Raw genomic sequence first — 13,010 nt, 5'->3', positions numbered from 1 at the left:
ACCACCACTACTACTATCATCATCTACACTTGATGCCATCTACTGCCCACCACTAGTGTTTTTTTGTCTCCCACACCCACACCAGTCTTGACTGGTGTGGGCAGCTGTTGGTTGGAAAGCAGGTACATTTATTAACCAACCAGTTAAAATATAGGATACTGCAACTTATGTTAGATCTTTTTAATAAAATTCTAGATTTTTTTTCTTCACTTATAGTCTATACACAAAGATATCACAAAATTTTTTGATATGCTTAACAGAATATTAATGAATCATTACAGCAAATACTGTACAGAAGATCCTTCTGAGTACCTCTTTCTCTCTCAGGACTTATGGAAGAAGCACAGCATCTATACTGTGAACCACACCATTGTTAACTGTAGCATCAGGAAGGTTTATCATTGCAGAATTTACCTTTAATATATTACCTGGAAATAAATATTAACAATTAGTCTGATTTTCCACAAGAGCCAAAACATTTTCAGGTGTAATTCTGAAATCTAATCTGCCTATTATGCTTTTGCACATGAAACCAAATATTACAACGATCATTGCTTTTTGTTTCATATCACAAGAAATTACAGTTCCTTCTATCCAAACATAAACAAATAGTATTTTCTGCATGTAATTATATTTATATAAGACTGTGCTGTTTATATATTGAGAACAGATGACTTTACTATGGGCTGCACTGGTGTTTATTATACTAGCATACAAAAATAGAAGCCCATTATGCATTAAGATTTGTGATACCAAGAAGTGTATAAATAGTGCCAGTATTTTGTTATATATGTGGTGAACTAACATTAGAATTCCCAAAACAAATTTAAATTTACTTAGACATTGGATATATCATTCATGTTGTGGCTTAATGATAAGAAACAGTCAGCTAGGCTAATAATTAATGAAATTTGTTTAATTGATATTCCAATAATTTGCATTTTCACCAAGACATCTTCACAGAAATAAAATTATGTATATGAACACTGTCATGTCAGATGAAAGCATACAATACAAGAAATGTCTATATCTGCATGGATAAATATAAACATCCTCAGGAGTTGTAGACCCTACCAGTGATTCTGATCAACATATTCAGTATGGGAAAAAAAAATCTACTGTCTAAGATAGATTTAAATCTCAGGAATTGTTTGAATATTATTATTATTATTACATGACACCTCCTAGGAGTTTAAGGATTCATCACAAGAAGACACTCTACTACAAATATCAAACCGTCCCTCCCTACTACTTAATTCTTACACAACTACCACTAATGTCATCTACCACCCATCACCACCACCAAGAGTATTTTTTGTTTGTAAACTACTTGTGTTCTCAAAGCTAATTTGCCTGTATGCAAGATGAAAAGCCAGAGTTTCTGGAAGAAAAAACTCTGCTATCCTAGTATGAGATCGGCAATGCCACAGCTCTACATTTCTCTAACCTAAATAAATATAGTTGCTTAAAATTATCAAAAATATGAGAAACCATCATTATGAAACCGTTAAGATCACCTTATCATACCCACATAGAACCTTTAGCCAGTTGTTTGCCTCTTTTATATGCCTGTGTGCTAGTGTATAATCTTACTTCACATCTGCAAAGATGCTTTGGTGACAAGGCATAATAATTGAATGATTCAATTTTATTACCCCACATGCTTGTTTCTTTCCATTAAAAAACAAAAGCATTTAAACCTTCAATTAAAAAAGTTATATGAATTACTGAATCATACTTTGGATGCAAAGAAAAAGAGCTAAGCACATATTTTAGCAAATCATATTCATATATAAGGAAATAGATTTAGAGCAGGACTACTAAGAGAAAGAGAAAAATATCATATAGTGCACCCTTAATAATGTTGCTCATCTCTTTACTGAATGGTAAACATTAAGTAAAGGGAATTTGCTATAATTATTTTTGTAAATTATGTAAACTGCGTTATGAAGGTCACTTCTGCACACTCTACTCCTGTTGCTAAACTAAACATCATTTAGCAAACTACATTTACAGGACTTCAATATTATTATTATTTATATATGGGTACTCCATGGAGTCAAAAGAATCAACATGGGAGGCCCACTCTATCCATTACTACTTCTTCTTACATCTATTCACTGTTGGCACTCACAACCACCTCTGGCAATCTATTCCACTCATTTACCACTCTCAAAGTAAACAACTTAGTCTTCACACCCTTACTAACCACACTCTTTGACAACTTCCAAGTGTGATCCCTTGTTCTTCTCCATTCCCCATGTATTGAAAAATCTCTTCTGTGTCAATCTTATAGAATCGCTTTAACTTATAACTTTAAGGGATTCTATAAACTCTGCAACCTACACACACCTTCAATCTATCCTCATAGGGAACATTTCACAGACTTGTCACCAGCTTGGTCACTCGTCTCAGAATCTTCTTCACCACCTGCTGATCTCCAAGAAATGAAGGTGACCAAATCTCTGCACAGTAGTCAACATGCAGCCAAATCATAGCCTTATAAAGAGGGATAATAACTTCCCTATCTTTACTTGTCAATGTGTTCTTCAGCATTCTGAGCTATTTTGCAAACTCTTGCAATATGTCATCTGAATTTCAAATCTTTATCCACCATCATCCCTAGCCTCATCAATTTCCTGTAAAATATACCATTAATATGATATGAAGTGTGTAATCTTTTCATCCTGAAATGCATTACCTAACATTTTACAACACTGAATTGATAACCATTGTCCTTTGCCCAGAATGTCAATTTATTTAAATAATTCTGTAAATTACTAGTTTTTGCATCATTGGCAAACAACTGAATATCCCCCTTCAAATCTTTTGCTATATCATTAATGTACAGTTATGAGGAAATCGATGTACATATATAATATGAACTCGATTCTGCCTTATCACTGCAGCCCAACATTTGTATTCTTGTCTGCTTTTACAGTTTAGAATGAAAAAGAATAATACCAAGATTTTTGAAACCGAAGAAGCTATGGATATGATATGTGTTTGATAAGTTGGGTCACTTCAGCAGAAACCTTGTCAATGATAGTAATGGGTTTCCCACAGAGTAGTTCTTTCAACTTAGGGTTCAGACCAAAGTCTGAAGGGCTCATGGCCAGACAGTATGGAGGAGTGAGAAAGCATTTCCCATCCATACTTTTCCAGGTGATCAATGCTTCATATGGAACATGCCTCACAACATCTTATCAAACAGAGAGTTGTGAACCCAATCCAGTCTTCTGTTACAAATTTCAATCACAAAAATATTTTGTAAAAGCTTTCTGTATGATTTGTCCTTCTCAGTATATCACTATTAGCTCATTTGACCTTGCTGGAGGATGAGGGAGCAGATATTTTTTTCCTGAGCCCAAACCAGCTCTTGTTGGCCTTGGAAAGAAATGCTGTGCAGTTTGTTATTAGGCTCTGTTTAGTTTGATATATGAATGATTTGAGGAGAGATATCCAGATGTTTATAAATGATTCTAAATTAGGAAGAGCAAAAGTAAATAAGGCTGACAGAGATCCGATGTGGGCAAAGGAAGATAATGATCAGTTCAATGGGCAATCTTTAGTGCAAGATACCAAAATGGCAGCATCTTGCCTTCCCCTCAATTCTGCTCCATCATATACTATTCTTTAATGGTCCATCTGCCACCCTTATCAGTCATCAGTTCACATCAATTCCCATTTGTTCTTTACTTTTTAGTGTTAGCTCCACATGTAGGAGATCCCAAGACCCATGACAATACAATGTGTTGGCAAGTGGTTAGAGGGAAGAAAGGAGTTTGGTGATGTGTTTCTTGAAGACCTGAGGTTTGTAATTGTTGAGAGAACAGTATGGATAAGGTTATGCCAAAGAGCAGAGATATAGATAATGAAGGAGGAGTGTGAGAAGTTGTTTTAATAATTCTGGAGCTGAATTATATGTGAGCACTGACTAGGCTCATGTTCATACATGATTAGAGGAAAGTGGAGGAATATAGAAAAACAGTGCAGCAACAGAGAATCAATGGGGAAAGTGAATGGAGGGAGTCAATGAGAGAGGTCATCGATCAAGCAAACTGTTCTCTTCTGAATACAATCCAGCATTCTGAGGAAGGTTCTACATGCACCACTCCAAATGTGAGAACAATATTCTACAGATGGGTAGATTTGAGATTTATAAAGTGTCAGGAGTTGAGCAGGAGAGAAGTATTGCTTAGAATGAAAAGAATAATACCAAGATTTTTGAAAGTGAAGAAGCTATGGATATGATATGTGCTAGGATAGACTAGAGGTGAAAGTCAACCCAAGAAGAGAAAAGTGATCCTAGAAGACAAGTAGAACATTGCCAAAAGGGAAGGAGAGTGCAGTATGGTCTCTCTTCTGGAAATGAGACAGGATTGAAACTATGTTGGCATTAAAACTCACCAGGTTATCCTTGTCCTGCTTGAGAATGGCAAGGCGATCAGCGTTTAAGACATTGGTTAAAGAGGATTATGAAGACTAAATCATCTGAGCTCTACAAGGTTTTGAGAATGAAAACGAGGAATGAGAGTACCGTTATCAGCAAACCTACAAGAATAGGATGTAAGACAAGAGAGAGAGAGAGGGGAGGTTGGAAAATCCGATGAAAGGAAACTTTTTTTTTTTTTCCAGTTAAGAGCTGTAGTGAAAGTGGAGTGAGGGAGTGGAATTTTTGACTTGAGCCATTGGGCATATGCTGAATTCTTGGTTTGGACTGCTTTGGCACAATTGCTGGTGAATATAAGGATTCCTCCCAACAAGAACAATTTTATTAAAGGGACAAGAACAATTTTAGTTATTAGAGTAGGTGCTAGAATAAGGTTTCATGTAATAAATATAATAAAAAATAATAATATCCCCACTATTACAACAATCAGAATAGAGGCACTGCATAGGAAATGTGCATAACCCGAGTGGTCAACAACAAACTCCACAGAATCATCCAAATCTACTTTACAGATACCTCATCTCATCTCACACCTATTGCCTGACAGAAGCTCAAATCTCAGTCCCTTCAAGCACTATTCATCTAAGGTTTCCAAACTGCACACTCCTTAACTCTTTTGAGCTAAAGAGCAATTGTGTATATATGTTCATTGTGACATACTATGCCAGAGTGCATCCAACCCAGAATTGTCTGATTTTGACCTTCAGCAGAAAATCTAAATGTCCCATCTAGAGGTCTAGGTGGGACAGAGAGATCTAAACTCTTTGGCTCCCTCTCCATGAATGTTGATTTTTTCCAGTCCTACTTTCCTAAAGTGACATTATCTTCCTCGGGAACTTTAATGGTTCATAACACAAACTAGTCTTCCTCCTCCAACTGTAGACCAATCAAGTAGAGATGCTGAGACATGCCATTACACATGACAAATGACCTTATGCAACTAGATGTTTCATAGAAACATGTGGTAGACATAATTATGTTTTAAAAAAAAATAGTTTAAGAAATGTAAAAGAAATTAGAATTTATTTACAACTCCTACATATTTCTGCAACATGAGCATCACTCATAGATAGAGCAAAAGATATGGTTTAAACAGTCAAAACATTAACACAAAAACGAGTATGCTTTCTCATGTCTTGGTCACAGCTGAGTGAGCAGGAGACAAAGTTCCAAGGAAACAGGTCGGGTACACCTGTATAATTGATAATAATAATAATTAAAAAATTATGAACAATTTATAGCAATTACTTCCTAAAACTTGGACATAGATATTAAGATAAGGGCAATGACAGTGTTTCACACCTTTCGAGAAATAGATGATTGAATTTAAATTTACTATAGTATAGCATCTCTTTGTCTGATTCCAATGAACTCTATTTTTAGTGTCAATGGCATGAGAAGAAAGGCTCAAATCCTCTGATTCTAGAAATGTTTTGTAATCTTGAAGTTTGTTTCTGATCTTAGCAGCAGTGCCAATCTGCCCAAAATAGTAGTAAACATGAACAGGCTATTTGACAGATACAATTTATCTTTAGTAGATGGTAGGAAAGAAGATAATTTTCATAATGATTTGAAAGTAGTGTACAAATTTTATTTGTAGAGAATCCTTGCCATTTGTTCAGAAATCCCTTTAAGGTAAGGTATGGAAATCCTCCTCACATCAGATTATAGTTTGGTTGAAGGGTAGGGTGATAATTATCAATTATTTTCTGGATGGTGTTTTTTTTTTATTTTTATAAATATTAGAAACAAAGTGATTTGTATTTTATTTAATTCTTCTAATTCAAAGAACAAATTGTATGCTCTGTGTACAAGACTTTTATAATACCTGTCTTGTGTGAAGGATGATCATGATGTGAAACTGGGTAGATATGCATGCCAATGAAGAAAGGCTTCCTGTAGTTGGAAAAATTCAATATTGTCTATAGAGTTAGGGATAATTAAGGTAGCTAAGAAGGGAAGACTGCTGTTAGATTCACATTCAATAGTGAACTAGATGTGGTTGTATAAGGAGTTTATTCATTCCAAAAGTGAATGAATTCTGTTTCAGAGTGGGACCAGACTGCAAATATATCATCAGTAAAAAATAGCCAGATATGAGGTTGGAAAAAAAAATGGTATCAAAAAAGTATGCTTTCTAGATGCTCCATGAAGTAATCAGCTGAAGCAGGTGAGATAGGACTGCACATGGCAGTTCCTTCTATTTCTGATACAATTTGTTCTGTCATGTGAAGTATCCTATATTGATGGTAAATTCAAAAATAATTAAAAATGTCCTCAGGAAAATCATCCTGTAAAAACTGAAAAATTTCTTGGAAAGATATGTTTGTGAATTGAGAAGCCACAGCAAATGAATATCTTCCTTGAAGTTACTTTTTCTTCTGTATATTAACAAAACCTATTCCTACGACTATCAACTCAACAGACAGTTCTGCTGTGCATTGAGTTGATAGTCACGGGTGAACTCCTTTTCATTTGCTTCTTTTGTACATGCTTCTGTTGTACAAATCAGCACAACAGAAGCATCAACCTCCAGTCCACAATATTTCCAAGCCATTCTTCAAATGGAATTCTGGTAACTTTGCCAATTTCAATGCTAAAAAAACACAGTTTTGCTATATATGAGATTTTTTCTCCTTGACATTACCCTCACACCACTTGGCATAAACACATTACAAGCACTGCTTCCTCAGCATCCAAAAAAAAAAAAAACAAACTAGGATTCCTCTTTTGCTTAAGATGTTTACTTTACTGTGAAAGCTTAACCTTATACAAATCACAAATCTGCCCAACTATGGAAAACTACTTTCACATTTTGGGCACTACTCTAAAAATACTTGGCTGAATACAGAAGAGGGTAAATAGGCTGATTAATGATCTGTATTTTAGCAATTCACTTCACCTACTGTCCCAGGTCTCAGTTTCTGTTGAATATATCATCTATAAATACATTCCATGGTTAATGTTCATCTCAACTGGCATCAATAATTTCTCCATCCTCTGTTAAATCATTGAAATATGTACAGCAACTACTCACCAATCCATCACAGTTCAACTCCAAACCCATAAGACAAATTTCTTTTTGCCCATCCATGGTAGTAGCATAAGTTGACTAAACCAACCTCTCATATATGTGATCAACATAAAAAATAGTAACAAATAAGGCTACATAAGATCTGAAAAACGCTAATAAACTTGCAAATTACTGCACTGCAATAATCAGAGTAACACTTTGTGCTGCTATCCAGCGAACTGAATAGCAGCCAATCTGCTATCCAGTTCACTAATCTATTATCTAACTCCATCCCCATTAATCAAAGGATTTTTTCAAAATCCCAAGTTAAAACTGTATATGCACCTCCCGAGTCCCATGCATTTGTCACTCTGTTGTAATAGATAAGTAAACTGCTAAAACAAAAAAACCTGACCATCACAGAAAAACTTCATATTATCAACCCAATTCTGGATCCCAGCTCTTACCAACGTCTTTAACACCTAATTTCAAGTCCAGATTGACCTATTACATAATCTGTAATTTTAAGCCTTGAAACAATTTTACCCTCCTTCCACTTTGGGACTTGTCTTGTCTCAAGTCCCTGTTAGACAAATAAATCAATGATAGGATTATCTTTCTTAAATATTCCTCTAAAACATACAATGATAAGTCACCAAGTCTTACTGCCTTATTAACATCAAATTTATTTCAGAGCAGGAGGTATAAGAGAAACTGGGTCTTCCTCATTATCAAACCAAGAATTCATAATACTGATTCCTATTAATAATGTTCCTGGTTCTTAACCCACTTCACCAGATCTCACCAAGATCTGGTGAGGTGGGGCTCCACAGACCCACCCAATTAATGTAGTGTATTATAGAAATCCATATCTTTTTAATCAATATTAGTGGATTCTCTGTGGATTCTTCCTCACAGTCTTGTTGTGTATCAGACTCATGGTTACACTAATTCTAAATCAATTTCACTATTATCATCTCCGCTAAATGGTTCCTCGTCTGTCAAAGCATCATCTATAAGTTGGCATAGCATCTATTCTTCCTGCTCGTAACTCATCTGGTAAAAAAAAAGAAATTATTCTTCTCAAAATACCCTCTAAATAAATATTTACGAAAACGTATTTGCTTATAGTTGGTATGTAAAAATATAGAAGACACAGCAGTAATGATAATATTTTAGTAGAATATACATGAAAACAACTTACGTTTTGGAAGTAAATATAGTCATGCTTTTGGTAAGGCGGGGTTTGGTGGACCCCCAGCATATTTTACACCTCTGCACACTAAACTTGCTTGTGCACAACAGCCTGTCGTCTATGGAGTTGAGTAGCGGGTTACAGGAGGGGAAGCTATACTGAGGCATGACTCACTACCATGCGTTGTTAAAAAGTTATAATCAATTTAAAATCTTTGGAGTCTGTAACACCCCAAATATTTCTTTAATGGCGGGTTAAAGAAATATTTGTTAGTAGCAGTGGGATGCTGTATGAGTAGAGTGCAAAAGACGAAGATTTGTTATGAAATAGATAATTACAGAAATAGAATTCAGTTCAAGAAGAATATAAAGTTCAGGCTAGGAATGTGACTAGCTTGATTAAGAAAGAAGTAACTGGAATATGAGAAAATACTAGTATTACTGGTTCAAGGAAAAATCACATGGTATTTTTTTTTTACTATGTTACCATGTGACCAGCAGAAGGAGAAAGGACTAGATGAATGACATTACTGAATTAAAAAAGCTAGTTTATGATACAAATAACACAGTAGAACTGTTCCAACAATCATTTTATCATGGTATTTCATTGAAACAGGTTTCCTAGAAGGGCAGGGAGGAGTGAGGGATAAGAAATAAATGAAATGAATGTATTTAGAATACTAAATATTGAAAATACTAGTATTACTGGTTCAAGGAAAAATCACACGGTATTTTTTTTTTACTATGTTACCATGTGACCAGCAGAAGGAGAAAGGACTGTGGATGAATGACATTACTGAATTAAAAAAGATGATAGTTTATGATACAAATAACACAGTAGAACTATTCCAACAATCATTTTATTATGGTATTTCATTGAAACAGTTTTCTATAAGGGCAGGGAGGAGTGAGAGATAAGAAATAAATGAAATGAATATATTTAGAATACTAAATATTGAGATAAGATTTCACGTTTTAAGGAAATAATGTGACTAATGTGACTGTTCAATGTTCAAATCTTTAAAATGGAAGAATCTCTAAGCAGTGAAAGGAGGGTAAACTGGAGAAATTAAACCAGAATAGTTTGTACTTACTGTAGTTGTTAAGATTTAAAATTAATAAGAGCTCATATACTAAACTAAACAGAAGGATGTAGCATTTATGGAGGTCAGCAGAGATTTGTTAAAGTGCACTAATTTAAGTAATCTGGTCATGTTTCATAATAAAATAACAGCAACGGTCAATGAGGGGAATGATATATTACGATTTTTCTGGCTTCTGCAAAAGCATTTGACATATTGTTAAATGAAAAGCTACTTGAACTCACAGTCCATTGATTTGAATATTAATTCCAGGTTAATCCCCACTTGAATGGTTTTATATGTTGTACATATACATCCACATATATACTACATTTTTCTCTTATCCAATAATTTGCCTTATTAAGTATTGTAATACCCAGCATTTTTCTCTGTAGATCTCTCTCTCTCTCTCTGAACAAATTCAAATCATTTTTCTCCATAAGTCAACAAAAGATATTTTTTTTATTATGAAAATCAAATGCCTTCTAACTGTGAAGCATAATAAAGATGCACTGATAAATACAATAAAATTTGCACATCTGCTTATTTTGCAATAGGAAATTAACATAATATCAGCACTTACAAACTTTTTTTTCTTGTATTTTTATGTCAAGTCCATTCATATAAAAAAACAGATGAAACCTATGGCACATTTAATACTGTGGGTTAGATAATTTGGAAACCCTTTCTAGAAATCAAAATGGTACTTCTTTGTTTTCAAGGAAGGTGATGGTCTTCACTTCAGGAAATGAAAAATCATGAACCAACTAAAAACTTTCAGAAATAATTATGTCAAACTGAGATTTGAACACAAATCATAGCCTGTTAGTTGCAAAACAGAGATGCTAACCATTCAACCACTTAGGCTGGAAAAACTTATCACATGTATGTAGAATTCTGAACTTTTTATGATAGCACATACAGCAGTAAAAGGTGAAAAATCATTACTAATTTTACCAATTGATTAGTACTGATGCTTGATTAGATAAGACGATGACATTTGTACATTTTTTAGTGATTATAAATCATATATTAATAAAGTATATAATATGGAATAAAAAGTTTTTTTTTAACTTAATCCTGAGGTCTGTATACACTTTTGATAGTGTATACAGACAACAATGAAATCAAATGACTTATATCACCCTTGCAAAAGAGAAGTCAGTCAGCATGTTAGTTGTGTGGGGATGGGCAGGGAGAGAAGTACAGTACATATTGATGATCTTTTTTTTTTTGAACAGATGGAAGTAGTTCTTAGGCAATACTTTGTGAGGAAGACTGTTCCAGAGAACAGGGGCAAATAAAAGAGAAGCAGCAAAGAAGGTGGTTTAATAAGTTTGCAGCTACACTGTGAGTTTTGGTTGGACAGCTGTTCATATCATTATGGGTTTATTGGAACAGTATCCATGGAAGTTTGCAAGAAAGTTACGAAGCAGAAACAGGCACAGTCTTTCTCTCAAAAGGCCACAGGAATCAAAGCATCTAATTCAGAGTATTTTAATAATATCTTGATATACCATTTTGCTTCTAGAATATGAAAAATATAACTTCTACAGTTATTTAGTTTTCAGCATCTCCAGGAGACTAGCTCCACTGATGAGACCTCAGTAAAGGTTGATTTAAGTTTTACTGGTGCAAGGACAGCAAAGGTCCATTCATGTTGCACTTTAATGGAATAACTTATAGCACAAAGAGAAATAATTAAACAGCAGGTTTAATAGATTTCAATATTTTGTGTCAGTCACACACTGTTAAAATTGTAATAACACACAAAAACACACAAGAAACAATAACTGGAAGAAATTAGATGAATAAATAAAGACCAAAGTACCATGAGGGGTGCCCTCTATGGGTGTTATTGGCTAGCCTTAAATGTTAGGTGGGAGGCCTCAGAATTAAAGTTTTCCAAATTTTGGGAAGGTTACAACCATATTTATTAAGATTAGGCTGTTTTTTTAAGTCTGCTGCAGATTCTAAAAAGAGGCAAGTTTGTATTTGCTGCGATAAAGTATGGTGGTATTTTCCATCTGATTCTGTATAAGGTATCCAAAGACATGGTCTGCTAGACCTGATTGACCATAGTTATGGCAGTGGATGCATTTTTTGTGTTATTCTAGACAGATGTTAGCAGATCTCTCAGTCTGACCATAATATGATAATTTGCATGAAAAAGGAACCTTGTAAACATCTGGAATAAATAGGGGAGGAAATGGATCATTAGGAGAGTGGAAAAGGGAAGCCAGCTTCAAATGAGGTTTGAAAGCAGTGCGGAGATTACATTGTTTCAAAGCACTGGCTATTTCTTCTGAAGTGACCCAAATAAACACTTGCCAGCAAAGGTTACAGTAGTACACAAGATGTTAATAGTCATAAAGGAATAAATTAGTAAATAATATGTGTACAAAAAATTAAGTTAAGCAATGCACTATCTACATATAAATAGAATTTATAATCAAACATGTTTGTATAAGTTAATTCTTTGTAAAGAGTTAAATAATGTTATGCAATTTGCCAGAGTCTGATGACATCTGTTGGAGAGTATATAGCTCAGCCAGATAAGTAAAAATTTCATTCCTCTCTCATGTGAAGTGCTGACCCTTCACCAGAATATAACAAAAATGCAAGATGTGTGTTGTATTTCAGAATAAACAAGGATGTGCAAAACCTAGAAAAACTCTCTCTCTTCTGTTTCTATGGTGACTAGACTGCCAATGCTTAATTAAAGGGCTTAATATTGTGAAATTTGTTGTCAGCACTTTATACCATGATGACTGCTACTGGGCAATTAGTTTGATCTTATAAATGGAATTTGTAGAATCTGTAGTTTGTATATGGAACTGTCAAACAGTTGGTGGAAAAAGTATGAGCTGTTCTTGCAGCTGCAGTCTCATTTTCCTTAATTCCATAATGTGGCTGGGAATCCAACACAACCGAACATCAAAATTAAGGGCTCCTGTTCTCTGGAACAGCCTTCCTCACAAAGTGCTGCCTAAGAACTACTTCCATCTGTTCAAAAAAAGATCAACTGTTGTAACACTGTTGTTGATCACAAAAAAACTGGATGTGGATTATGCATAGGAGAAGAGATAGCCTGTAAAGAACTCAAAGAGTATGTATAAAGTACACACTTTTGGTAGCAGTTTTCTTTTATACGCACAAGTGCAAGGTGAATGCAATGCAACTCTGCTGTGCAATTACTGCAATTGATGGGATCTTGTTGGAGACAGTAAAATCAGGAAACACAGCAACAAGAGATCTCTGATCTTGA

At 34.5% G+C, this 13,010-nt stretch overlaps 1 protein-coding gene across 6 annotated transcripts in view; it reads right to left on the bottom strand.

Moving 5' to 3' along the window:
• LOC150105369 (transforming growth factor-beta-induced protein ig-h3-like) overlaps positions 1–13,010 on the bottom strand; it is a 243,775-nt gene that overhangs the window by 50,642 nt on the left and 180,123 nt on the right. For 3 of the 6 annotated variants that reach the window (XR_016548445.1, XM_090394114.1, XM_090394113.1), the window contains exon 6: positions 313–428. Coding sequence is in view for 2 of the 6 variants with exons in the window: in XM_090394114.1 (XP_090250240.1) it covers positions 331–428 (98 nt within the window). In the remaining 4 variants the exon portion in view is untranslated. Of the gene's footprint in view, positions 1–279; positions 429–13,010 lie in introns of all 6 variants that reach the window. The other 3 variants (XR_016548442.1, XR_016548443.1, XR_016548444.1) reach the window with 1 other exon arrangement.

The sequence above is a fragment of the Typopeltis vanoorti genome, chromosome 6 (genome assembly GCF_054136105.1).
Source record: "Typopeltis vanoorti isolate ZY-2024b chromosome 6, IOZ_Tvanoo_1.0, whole genome shotgun sequence".
Taxonomy (NCBI): Eukaryota; Metazoa; Arthropoda; class Arachnida; order Uropygi; family Thelyphonidae; genus Typopeltis; species Typopeltis vanoorti.
This window is presented reverse-complemented; position numbering and strand designations above follow the sequence as displayed.